At 44.6% G+C, this 13,925-nt stretch overlaps 1 protein-coding gene across 1 annotated transcript; it reads right to left on the bottom strand.

Annotated features, from left to right (window-relative positions):
* Window positions 1–10,008: 10,008 nt before the first annotated feature.
* LOC125540993 (peroxidase 2-like) lies at window positions 10,009–11,442 on the bottom strand. The gene is made up of 3 exons (XM_048704500.2): window positions 11,210–11,442; window positions 10,890–11,081; window positions 10,009–10,774 (listed from the first exon to the last, which is right to left on the bottom strand). The coding sequence occupies exons 1-3, from the start codon at window positions 11,408–11,410 to the stop codon at window positions 10,190–10,192; spliced, it is 978 nt and encodes a 325-aa protein (XP_048560457.1). The 5' UTR covers window positions 11,411–11,442; the 3' UTR covers window positions 10,009–10,189.
* Window positions 11,443–13,925: the final 2,483 nt, after the last annotated feature.

Raw genomic sequence — 13,925 nt, forward strand, 5'->3', positions numbered from 1 at the left:
GCCAAGGGCACCAGCCCCACTAGGCCCATGCGCCTAGGGTTTCCATGGGGGAGGAGTCCAAGTGGTGGAAGGCACCTCTAGGTGCCTTGGGGGGGAGGGAATCCTCCCCTTGGCAGCCGCACCTAGGAGATTAGATCTCCTAGGCTGCGCACCACCCCCCCTTGGCCCTCCTATATATAGTGGGGGAGAGGAGGGACTTGAGACCCAGCCCCTGGCGCCTCCCTCTCTCCCCGTTACGTCTCCTTTCGTAGTATAGGCGAAGCCCTGCTACTGTGACGCCCTGCATCCACCACCACGCCGTCGTGCTGCTGGATCTTCGTCAACCTCTCCTTCCCCCTTGCTGGATCAAGAAGGAGGAGACGTCTCCCATCCCGTACGTGTGTTGAACGCGGAGGTGCCGTCCGTTCGGCGCTGGTCATCGGTGATTTGGATCACGTCGAGTACGACTACATCATCACCGTTCTTTTGAACGCTTCCGTGCGCGATCTACAAAGGTATGTAGATGCATCCGATAGCTCGTTGCTAGTTGAACTCCTAGATGATCTTGGTGAAACGAGTAGGAAATTTTTTTTTCTGCAACGTTCCCCAATAGTGGTTTCAGAGCTAGGTCTATGGGTAGTTCTTCTTGCGTGAGTAGAACACAATTAGTTGTGGGCGTGGATTTGTCAACTTTCTTGCCGTTACTAGTCTTTTCTTGCTTCAGCGGCATTGTGGGATGAAGCGGCCCGGACCAACCTTACACGTACGCTTACGTGAGACCGGTTCCACCGACTAACATGCACTAGTTGCATAAGGTGGCTGGCGGGTGTCTGTCTTTCCCACTTTAGTTGGAGCGGAATTGATGAACAGGGTCCTAATGAAGGGTCAATAGAAGTTGACAAATCACGTTGTGGCTTAAACGTAGGTAAGAAGACGTTCTTGCTAGAACCCTAATTCAGCCACGTAAAACTTGCAACAACAATTAGAGGACGTCTAACTTGTTTTTGCAGCAAGTGGTTTGTGATATGATATGGCCAAAGTTGTGATGAATGATGAATGATCTATATGTGATGTATGAGATGTTCATGCTATTGTAATAGGAATCACGACTTGCATGTCGATGAGTATGACAACCGGCAGGAGCCATAGGAGTTGTCTTTATTCTTTTATATGACCTGCGTGTCATTGAGAAACGCCATGTAAATTACTTTACTTTATTGCTAAATGCGTTAGCCATAGTAGTAGAAGTAATAGTTGGCGAGCAACTTCATGGAGACACGATGATGGAGATCATGGTGTCAAGCCGGTGACAAGATGATCATGGAGCCCCAAGATGGAGATCGAAGGAGCTGTGTGATATTGGCCATATCATGTCACGTTTAATATTTGATTGCATGTGATGTTTATCATGTTTTGCATCTTCTTTACTTAGAACGACGGTAGTAAATAAGATGATCCCTCATAACAATATCAAGAAGTGTTCTCCCCTAATTGTGCACCGTTGCTAAAGTTTGTCGTTTCTAAGAACGTCGTGATGATCGGGTGTGATGGATCCTTACGTTCACATACAACGGGTGTAAGACAGTTTTACACGTGCAAAACACTTAGGGTTAACTTGATGAGCCTAGCATGTGTATAGACATGGCCTCGGAACACAGAAGACCGAAAGGTCGAGCATGAGTCGTATAGAAGATACGATCAACATGAAGATGTTCACCGACGTTGACTAGTCCGTCTCACGTGATGATCGGACACGGTCTAGTTAACTCGGATCATGTAATACTTAGATGACTAGAGGGATGTCTAATCTAAGTGGGAGTTCATTAACAATTTGATTAGATGAACTTAATTATCATGAACTTAGTCTAAAATCTTTGCAATATGTCTTGTAGATCAAATGGCCAACGTAGTCCTCAACTTCAACGCGTTCCAAGAGAAAACCAAGCTGAAAGACGATGGCAGCAACTATACGGACTAGGTCCGGAACCTGAGGATCATCCTCATAGCTGCCAAGAAAGATTATGTCCTACAAGCACCGCTAGGTGAAGCTCCCGTCCCACAGAACCAAGACGTTATGAACGCTTGGCAGACACGTGTTGACGACTACTCCCTCGTTCAGTGCGGCATGCTTTACAGCTTAGAGCCGGGGCTCCAAAAGCGTTTTGAGAGACATGGAGCATATGAGATGTTCGAAGAGCTGAAAATGGTTTTTCAAGCTCATGCCCGGATCGAGAGATATGAAGTCTCCGATAAGTTCTTCAGCTGTAAGATGGAGGAAAATAGTTCTGTCAGTGAGCACATACTCACTATGTCTGGGTTACATAAGCGCTTGTCTCAGCTGGGAGTTAATCTCCCGGATGATGCGGTCATTGATAGAATCCTCCAGTCGCTTCCACCAAGCTACAAGAGCTTTGTGATGAACTTCAACATGCAGGGGATGCAAAAGACCATTCCTGAGTTGTTCTCAATGCTGAAATCAGCGGAGGTAGAAGTCAAGAAGGAACATCAAGTGTTGATGGTCAATAAAACCACTAAGTTCAAGAAAGGCAAGGGTAAAAAGAACTTCAAGAAGGACGGCAAGGAGGTTGCCGCGCCCGGCAAGCAAGCTGCCGGGAAGAAGCCAAAGAATGGACCCAAGCCCGAGACTGAGTGCTTTTATTGCAAGGGAAGCGGTCACTGGAAGCGGAACTGCCCTAAATACTTAGCAGACAAGAAGGCCGGCAAAACGAAAGGTATATGTGATATACATGTGATTGATGTGTACCTTACCAGTACTCGTAGTGACTCCTGGGTATTTGATACTGGTGCCGTTGCTCATATTTGTAACTCACAGCAGGAGCTGCGGAATAAACGGAGACTGGCGAAGGACGAGGTGACGATGCGCGTCGGGAATGGTTCCAAGGTCGATGTGATCGTCGTCGGCACGCTGCCTCTACATTTACCTACGGGATTAGTTTTAAACCTCAATAATTGTTATTTAGTGCCAGCTTTGAGCATGAACATTGTATCGGGATCTCGTTTAATTCGAGATGGCTACTCATTTAAATCTGAGAATAATGGTTGTTCCATTTATATGAGAGATATGTTTTATGGTCATGCTCCTATGGTAAATGGTTTATTCTTAATGAATCTCGAGCGTATTGCAACACATATTCATAGTGTGAGTACCAAAGATGTAAAGTTGATAATGATAGTACCACATACTTGTGGCACTGCCGCCTTGGTCACATAGGTGTCAAACGCATGAAGAAGCTCCATGCAGATGGACTTTTGGAGTCTCTTGATTATGAATCATTTGACACATGCGAACCATGCCTTATGGGTAAAATGACCAAGACTCCGTTCTCAGGAACAATGGAGCGAGCAACCAACTTATTGGAAATCATACATACTGATGTGTGCAGTCCAATGAGTGTTGAGGCTCGCGGTGGCTATCGTTATGTTCTCACCCTCACTGATGACTTGAGTAGATATGGGTATGTCTACTTAATGAAACACAAGTCTGAAACCTTTGAAAAGTTCAAGGAATTTCAGAGTGAGGTTGAAAATCAACGTGACAGGAAAATCAAGTTTCTACGATCAGATCGTGGAGGAGAATACTTGAGTCATGAGTTTGGCACACACTTAAGAAAATGTGGAATAGTTTCACAACTCACGCCGCCTGGAACACCTCAGCGTAACGGTGTGTCCGAACGTCGTAATCGCACTCTATTGGATATGGTGCGGTCTATGATGTCTCTTACTGATTTACCGCTATCTTTTTGGGGCTATGCTTTAGAGACTGCCGCATTCACTTTAAATAGGGCTCCGTCGAAATCCGTTGAGATGACACTGTTTGAATTATGGTTTGGTAAGAAACCTAAGTTGTCGTTTCTGAAAGTTTGGGGATGCGATGCTTATGTCAAGAAACTTCAACCTGAAAAACTTGAACCCAAATCGGAAAAATGCGTCTTCATAGGATACCCAAAAGAAACTGTTGGGTACACCTTCTACCTCAGATCCGAAGGCAAGATCTTTGTTGCCAAGAATGGGTCCTTTCTAGAGAAAGAGTTTCTCTCGAAAGAAGTAAGTGGGAGGAAAGTAGAGCTTGATGAAGTATTACCTCTTGAACCGGTAAATGGCGCAACTCAAGAAAATGTTCCTGAGGTGCCTGCACCGACTAGAGAGGTAGTTAATGATAATGATCAAGATACTTCTGATCAAGCTCCTACTGAAATTCGAAGGTCCACAAGGACACGTTCCGCGCCAGAGTGGTACGGCAACCCTGTCTTGGAAATCATGTTGTTAGACAACAGTGAACCTTCGAACTATGAAGAAGCGATGGTGGGCCCGGATTCCGACAAATGGCTAGAAGCCATGAAATCCGAGATAGGATCCATGTATGAAAATGAAGTATGGACTTTGACTGACTTGCCCATTGAACGGCGAGCCATAGAAAATAAATGGATCTTTAAGAAGAAGACAGACGCGGATGGTAATGTGACCATTTATAAAGCTCGGCTTGTCGCTAAGGGTTATCGACAAGTTCAAGGGGTTGACTACGATGAGACTTTCTCACCGGTAGCGAAGCTGAAGTCCGTCCGAATCATGTTAGCAATTGCCGCATTCTACGATTATGAAATATGGCAAATGGACGTCAAAATGGCATTCCTTAATGGTTTCCTTAAGGAAGAATTGTATATGATGCAGCCGGAAGGTTTTGTCGATCCTAAGAATGCTGACAAGGTATGCAAGCTCCAACGCTCGATTTATGGGCTGGTGCAAGCATCTCGGAGTTGGAACATTCGCTTTGATGAGATGATCAAAGTGTTTGGGTTTATACAGACTTATGGAGAAGCCTGCGTTTACAAGAAAGTGAGTGGGAGCTCTGTAGCATTTCTCATATTATATGTAGATGACATACTTTTGATGGGAAATGATATAGAACTCTTGGACAGCATCAAGGCCTACTTGAATAAGAGTTTTTCAATGAAGGACCTTGGAGAAGCTGCTTATATATTAGGCATCAAAATCTATAGGGATAGATCGAGACGCCTCATAGGTCTTTCACAAAGCACATACCTTGGTAAGATATTGAAGAAGTTCAATATGGATCATTCTAAGAAGGGGTTCTTACCTGTGTTACAAGGTGTGAAATTGAGCTCAGCTCAATGTCCGACCACGGCAGAAGAAATAGAAGAGATGAGTGTCATCCCCTATGCCTCAGCCATAGGTTCTATTATGTATGCCATGCTGTGTACCAGACCTGATGTAAACCTTGCCGTAAGTTTGGTAGGAAGGTACCAAAGTAATCCCGGCAAGGAACACTGGACAGCGGTCAAGAATATCCTGAAGTACCTGAAAAGGACTAAGGAAATGTTTCTCGTTTATGGAGGTGATGAAGAGCTCGTCGTAAAGGGTTACGTCGACGCTAGCTTCGACACAGATCTGGATGACTCTAAGTCACAAACCGGATACGTGTATATTTTGAATGGTGGGGCAGTAAGCAGGTGCAGTTGCAAGCAAAGCGTCGTGGCGGGATCTACATGTGAAGCGGAGTACATGGCAGCCTCGGAGGCAGCACATGAAGCAATATGGGTGAAGGAGTTCATCACCGACCTAGGAGTCATACCTAATGCGTCGGGGCCGATCAAGCTCTTCTGTGACAACACTGGAGCTATTGCACTTGCCAAGGAGCCCAGGTTTCACAAGAAGACAAGGCACATCAAGCGTCGCTTCAACTCCATTCGTGAAAATGTTCAAGATGGAGACATAGAGATTTGTAAAGTGCATACGGACCTGAATATAGCAGATCCGTTGACTAAACCTCTCCCTAGAGCAAAACATGATCAACACCAGAATTCCATGGGTGTTCGATTCATCACAATGTAACTAGATTATTGACTCTAGTGCAAGTGGGAGACTGTTGGAAATATGCCCTAGAGGCAATAATAAAAGCATTATTATTATGTTTCCTTGTTCATGATAATTGTCTTTATTCATGCTATAATTGTGTTATCCGGAAATCGTAATACATGTGTGAATAACAGACACCAACATGTCCCTAGTAAGCCTCTAGTTGACTAGCTCATTGATCAACAGATAGTCATGGTTTCCTGACTATGGACATTGGATGTCATTGATAACGAGATCACATCGTTAGGAGAATGATGTGATGGACAAGACCCAATCCTAAACATAGCACAAGATCGTATAGTTCGTTTGCTAGAGTTTTCCAATGTCAAAGTATCTTTTCCTTAGACCATGAGATTGTGTAACTCCCGGATACCGTAGGAGTGCTTTGGGTATGCCAAACGTCACAACGTAATTGGGTGACTATAAAGGTAGACTACGGGTATCTCCGAAAGTGTCTGTTGGGTTGACATGGATCAAGACTGGGATTTGTCACTCCGTATGACGGAGAGGTATCACTGGGCCCACTCGGTAATGCATCATCATAATGAGCTCAAAGTGACCAAGTGTCTGGTCACGGGATCATGCATTACGGTACGAGTAAAGTGACTTGCCGGTAACGAGATTGAACGAGGTATTGGGATACCGACGATCGAATCTCGGGCAAGTAACATATCGATTGACAAAGGGAATTGCGTCCAGGATTGATTGAATCCTCGACATCGTGGTTCATCCGATGAGATCATCGTGGAGCATGTGGGAGCCAACATGGGTATCCAGATCCCGCTGTTGGTTATTGACCGGAGAGTCGTCTCGGTCATGTCTGCTTGTCTCCCGAACCCGTAGGGTCTACACACTTAAGGTTCGGTGACGCTAGGGTTGTGAAGATATGTATATGCAGTAACCCGAATATTGTTCGGGGTCCCGGATGAGATCCCGGACGTCACGAGGAGTTCCGGAATGGTCCGGAGGTAAAGAATTATATATAGGAAGTGCTGTTTTGGCCATCGGGACAAGTTTCGGGGTTATCGGTATTGTACCGGGACCACCGGAAGGGTCCCGCGGGCCCACCGGGTGGGGCCACCTGTCCCGGGGGGGCACATGGGCTGTAGGGGGTGCGCCTTGGCCTACATGGGCCAAGGGCACCAGCCCCACTAGGCCCATGCGCCTAGGGTTTCCATGGGGGAGGAGTCCAAGTGGTGGAAGGCACCTCTAGGTGCCCTGGGGGGGAGGGAATCCTCCCCTTGGCAGCCGCACCTAGGAGATTAGATCTCCTAGGCTGCGCACCACCCCCCCTTGGCCCTCCTATATATAGTGGGGGAGAGGAGGGACTTGAGACCCAGCCCCTGGCGCCTCCCTCTCTCCCCGTTACGTCTCCTTTCGTAGTATAGGCGAAGCCCTGCTACTGTGACGCCCTGCATCCACCACCACGCCGTCGTGCTGCTGGATCTTCGTCAACCTCTCCTTCCCCCTTGCTGGATCAAGAAGGAGGAGACGTCTCCCGTCCCGTACGTGTGTTGAACGCGGAGGTGCCGTCCGTTCGGCGCTGGTCATCGGTGATTTGGATCACGTCGAGTACGACTACATCATCACTGTTCTTTTGAACGCTTCCGTGCGCGATCTACAAAGGTATGTAGATGCATCCGATAGCTCGTTGCTAGTTGAACTCCTAGATGATCTTGGTGAAACGAGTAGGAAAATTTTTATTTTCTGCAACGTTCCCCAACAAAAGAATGCATAGTGCCAAAATTCTCGCCTCAACGGAAATGAATCAACATTCCGGCAAAAAAATTGCAACTATCGCATTTCAAATACCAGTACCTGCAAACACAAACATATGTGCAACACCACAAACATACATAGATCTAGCTAGGCCATAAAAAGTGCATGTGCACGTTGTTGGAGGAAGAAAAAAAGTAGATCTACAACATAAAGATAGCTTTCCCCTTACTTACCTATCAAAAAAGGTAATTTAACCACTTAATTTGGATGAATCTATGGTGCAAATGAGGTGACGAGGAGGAGGCAGTCGAGACAAGCTTGGAGGAGGAGGTGGAGAGAATGAAGTGGGGAAAATGAGTGTGTAGGTGTGGCTGTCCAAAATATCTAGCTGGTCCCAGGTTACTAATGGCGCACCACCCAAAAATGCGCCATTAGTAACCCTGGTTACTAATGGCGCACCAGCTTGTGATGCGCCATTAGTAGTTTTGCAAAAAAAATTATAGTAATAGCGCACGTGGTGAGTGGTGCGCCATTACTAGTTAAACTAGTAATGACGCACTGTTACCTGGTGCGCCATTAGTATTTTTGAAAAAAAAATATGTTAGTAGTGGCGCACCATTGGTGTGGATGGCGCACCAGCACATGGTGCGCCAATGCTATATAGTAGTGGCGCACCACATGTCTGATGCGCCATTAGTGTCCATATTATCTATAGCCCTTTTTCTAGTAGTGACGGGTCACCGACGATTTCTAACCATGGGTGACAAAGAGGATCTCGGTCCAATTGGCTTGCTATCAAGGATCCATTGTCAATGTTCAAGAAGTAATTTAAGTCGGCACTATTTGAGTCAGAAAGCAAAATAAGAGAGGGTTGTAACATGCAAGATTGCAGGGATATGGGCAGCAATATAAAGGAGATGGAGCAACAAAGTTTAGCATTGGGAAAAACATGTACAAGTAGGTTCTAACATCTATTTTGTAATTCTCTAATCCTCTCCTACACATCAATGGAAAAATGCATACATTATTGTGTTGCACTCCAAAACAAAAGTAATAATATTATGTGTTTTTCTACTTAACTACTTAAATTTATCAAAATGTTTGTGTATTCAATTTCAGAACAAGTTAGTCGTCACAAGTTCAAACCCATGTTTGTGGGCGAACCGAGCAATGTCGAGTTATTCCTAAGGTACAGATAAATTATTGCATTCTTTCCTATCTACTTCTAAATTCCTTTTAGGAAGGTTTCATTGTTGTATTATATTATTTAGTAATTGATACGGGCATGTCCAATCAGTTGACATCTATTTTTTTTCCTTCATTTAACTTACTACTGCCTACGATCCATAATAAGTGTCGCAGTTTTGAACTAACCTCAGTTCAAAACTGGGACACATATTTTGGATCAGAGCGAGTACTTTCCTTAAAATTTATGCTTATGTTGACCTAACAATGAATAGAGTGAAAGAAGATTTAATGATTCAAAATTAAAATTTAAAATAGATTTCATTACATGGTCATAGGTAAAAAATGAAAAAAAATACCATCTTAGGACAAAGAAAACTTTCAAAAATGTACTAACCATTGTTGCCTTGGGCATGTGTGTGGCCCATTGTGTCATATGAGATCTACATAACTGTACAATAACCAGATAGCATATGTTAGATCTCTGTAACAATATATAAAAGGGGTGTGTGTTTGATCTACAAAACGTATCCAAACATATGTCATAAACTAGATCTTCCATACCTAAACAAATCATAACAAGTATATCTTCATATCGAAAACAACACGGCCTAGAGTCGTCATAATTGCACACAAAAGAACATTCCATCACATACACCAATACTAAATAAATGAAATGGATAGATACACGAATGGAGCACTATAGAAGAATTATTGTTACCATCTTATGTTGTGTAGACAATTAGTACTGTCAGCATATACAAAATTTCTTAGTGGCAATACACAAAATAAAATGGTTTGAGTGATTAGACACCAGCATGCATCGACAAAGAAGTGTGTAGATGAGCATTGATTACTCAAACCAAATGGTTGATTTATTTGTACAAAAATATTTTAAATAAAGGATGAATCCAATTTTATATACAAGCAAACCAAGTTTCAAAAAACAAAATACAAGCAAGAACTAGGTGGGAAGACCGAATAGGAATGTAATGGGATTACGCCATACAGCCATGCACAAAAAAGGTTAACTGCATAAAGTTCTTGACCTACTACACTAAAGAGCATACAACAACTGATCTTTCGGGCACATATATATTTTATTAGTTTACTCTCAACTACATGCCTGACTATGTAAACATGTTATTCTAAAAATGAATCAATCTCATCAGATTTCATAAAAATACATTTTATAATTCTTATTACATTTATTACCAACATAATTATATATTCATATACAAAATAAATATCAATGCTACATCTATGAAAATTTATCAATGTCAACAACAAATAAATAATAAACATTTTTGGAAGAGTAAAATATGATGTCCTCGCATTAGACGGCCACTGTGCTAGTTAAAAAAAGAAAAAGACATGGTTCACGCTATCATTTCGGTGCCAAGGACGATTCTTAGTTCGCCTTGGTGCTGGAGCAGGTGCGCCTGACCATTCCCTGGGAGCCAGTCAACGGGCTGAGGTTCCCCATCTTCACCATGGCCGATGCGAAGGCGTTCCTGAACGTCTCCGGGTTAGCCGCGAAGCTGTCGACCATGTTCTCAGTGGCACCACCGGCGCCAACGGTGTAGAGCACCTGGTCGGAGTGTAGGAGTCCCTTGTTGAGCTGGAGGTTGACGAAGTAGCCGTTGTCGAACGAGTCTGCATTAACGGGTGTCGGGGTGTCGTCCAGCTGTGCCAGGTTGCTGTCGCCGGAGCCAGTTGGCTGGGGGCAGTTGGCCTTGAGCTTTGCGGCGTAGTCCGGATCAATGTTGGCCTCGTTGTAGAGCCGGTTCCTGAAGTTCTTGCACTGCGCCCGCCCAACCGTGTGGGCACCAGAGAGGGCGACCATATCGATCGAGCTGAACCCCTTGGCGGCGAATCTGGTGTTGAGGCCGGCGACGTCCAAGGACGACGGAGGCAGGTCGTTGTTGGCCAGTGTCACGCTAGCCGTGGTGGAGTCCCTTCTCCCGAGTTGAACCGTCCACGACGGCCCTCCCAACTGTATATGCGCCAGCAAAATAAAATTGATTTATTATGTTTCCGTGAACGTGCACAAACTGACAGGTCTACTGGGCGCTTCGCCATGCGAGCAAATTAAGGTGGTCGCTTCGTACCGCGACGACGGAGTCACGGGCGGCGACGGCGAGGATGTCGGCGCAGGAGACGATGAGGGTGCGCTTGTTGTTGTCGCACGCGGCTTCCACCAAGTCCTTGATTTTCTGGATGAGGTCCATGCCAAGCAGCGATCCCGCGTTCCCGCCTGCGTTCTGCTCGTTGCCAGACAGCAGAACGGACGCGTCACAGCCCTGCGTGTACGTAGCCATGCAACATTTATATATGCACGGTTAACCGCTGGTGTTTAGCAAGCAAATGAACAAAACCGAAACTAAAACAAGGCCAGCCAGGCTATAGAAGTGGTATGTGAAAAACTTGCTTGGACAAAGCAGTCGTGGAAGTGCAGCCGGAGCAGGGACGCGCCCATGCGGGGGTTGCTGCTCACGGCGGCGTCCACGGCGCTCTTGATGGTGGAAAGCGCCCCGGGGCACGACGAATCGTAGAACGTCGGCGACAGCTGCGCCGACACCGCCACGGCCAGGCACAGGAGTAACACGACTGATAGAGATGAAGACGCCATGACCACTACCTGTAGTAGCGATAGCAGATGGATTCGGGTGTAATGCGCATGCCCTGCATTCCATGAAGATATATATAGCCGCTCGCTGGCCTGGCCACTCCTGGATTTTGTGTGTCTGTGTGTGTGCTTTTTTGTTTTTGGAGGAACGGTTTTGTGTTGGTCAACTGGCCTTCCATCCGCTGGCGCGGTCCTTTCTCTGGTTTGTCGTATTGCTGCAACTCGCCGAGTGCATCGCGGAGTACATCGTGCACGCATGTATCATGGATATAGTAAAATTAACCAGAAGTTTTATCTTCGAGTTGAAATTAACCAGCTGTTGCAGAATCATTTTGCAGGGAATTGACTTGGATATTAGCAAGTAGCCATGTATCATGCGCGGATGTATCATCCATGTAGTGCATCCAAGTCAACGAAATTCACAACCTACGTAGTCTTTTCTTTTGATTGCTCAAAAGCATCGTACTCTTACTTCCTATAAGTATTTGAAACAAATAATACTTCCCCTTTCTACATTATTTTAAGGTATAGCTTTGTTCAAAGTCAACTTCTCTATATTAATCCCACAAAAAAGTATTTCTCTATATTATTTGACAAAGTGTTGTGCACGGATGTACGCATACTGTAAACAGCTGGACAAGCAGGCTGGAAACCTTAGACATTCCTAGGCAGATGGCGGCTATTGTGGTGGCCAAGTGGCCATCCATCTGATAGCTGTTCGATGATGGTTGCTGCTCTTCATCTTTTTTCTTCACAAATGCTATAGAACTCACGCAGTTCTAAGAGCATCTCCAATAGAAGATGTTGTGAAGGGAATAGTACAGCACATGATTTTCAGGCGTGGAATATTCATGGTTGCTTCAACGTCTTAGATGATTAAGTTCCATATATAATAGGATGCACCAATATGCAGACGCGCAATTCAACATTCCGTGTATCCAATGCTCTCTATGATTACCCAACCTCTAAATGTAGATCATTAAGAGATGATTCTACGAGCAAACGGTGGATGAAAATACATTTTTTATCTTCTAACTTCCAAGGGCATCGATGGCTAATTGGCTATACATAATTTCTTTTGCAATGCACATGGCCGTATATGATTGACCCAGTGCTGGGGATTAATGCGGTCCCTGGCATAAATATGAGTATTAAATGGAGTGCCATACCATAGTTCGTGCGATCACTGTCAGAATTATGCCTTATAAAACATAATAAAGTTTTTAGTTTTGTTATCTTCAAGATTTACGGAATGAGTAATATTATAAGATTTATTAACGTATATGTGATTCGCTAGTCCAATTTAGCTCGCATGTATACAATAATTATTTTAAATAAGTCCTTGTTTGTTCAAAAAATGTATACAACCGGACACAAACATAGACTGTATATGTATTTGTTGATGACCGTGTTTTCAGGTCATATATATCAAACGGACAATATGGATGTTCGTTAATTGAACTTGCATTGGATAGGCCCGCTTATGAGATATCACGAGAGCAACTTATTTCCATGTGACAATACATATCATATGTATTATGTATGCCAACATAAAAAAACATGATCGTGACATGTACTCACAATCTGAACTGTTCGGCTTAGGGGTCACCAAACGTTGCCCCGTAACTCGGTAATTACAAAGGTGATTTTCAGGATTACCAGAAAGCATCACATAGGTGCATTGATCAAGACCATATTGTTAGGCTGATTAAGATTAGCTGCGATGCCAACGCAGTGGCACATGTGATTGCAAAATTTTGTTTTGATAGTCGTTCTGAAGGTTTATTAGTCAGTAATGTGCCTTCCATTACTATGGCTATTGTAATAGATGTTTGTAAGAATATCATTATTAATTAGTATATGGGGTTTAAAAACACATTTCCCATTGACACCTTCCTTATTATTTTAATTTTTCTTGCTCTAGTCTAGCTCTACATCTATGCTCTATGCTCTAGTGCACATGGTGATGGGGTCACCTACTATGGGTAGGGTCAAGAAGCAAACATCTTGGACTAACCTAGGATCCCACATCTACAAATGGTAAGGCCCCCGGTCCACAAGCACAGTCACGTGTATATCCAGAATTATCCCACTTTGTCATTCATCCACTCGGATGTGATTCATTTACTCGGGCGTCATCTGGCCACTCGGCTGCTATGCGATCACTCGGTTACCCCACCTGCACTCGGACAAGGGAGGCGAAGGGACTACACGGGATCTGAAGCGACCAAGGAGCACAACGTCGGTCGCTACTAGTGTTTAAACCTTCAGTTACTAATAGTAACGCCTGTAATAAACATAGCCATCAACCCCTCCTTGTGATGGGCTAGCTCAAGGGGCACCGTACTCTATGTAAGCCGCCACATAGCACTTGGAGAAGGGTTAGCATCCATTTGTACTCATCGAGACATAAGAAAACCGCTCCAGCAGCTCGAGACGTAGGTTCTTTACCTCCACCACAAGGGGCCCGAACTCGTAAACATCATGTGTCACGCATATTCCATAGCTAGACCACGCT

The sequence above is a fragment of the Triticum urartu genome, chromosome 2A (genome assembly GCF_056163025.1).
Source record: "Triticum urartu cultivar PI428250 chromosome 2A, HENAU_Tu73, whole genome shotgun sequence".
Taxonomy (NCBI): Eukaryota; Viridiplantae; Streptophyta; class Magnoliopsida; order Poales; family Poaceae; genus Triticum; species Triticum urartu.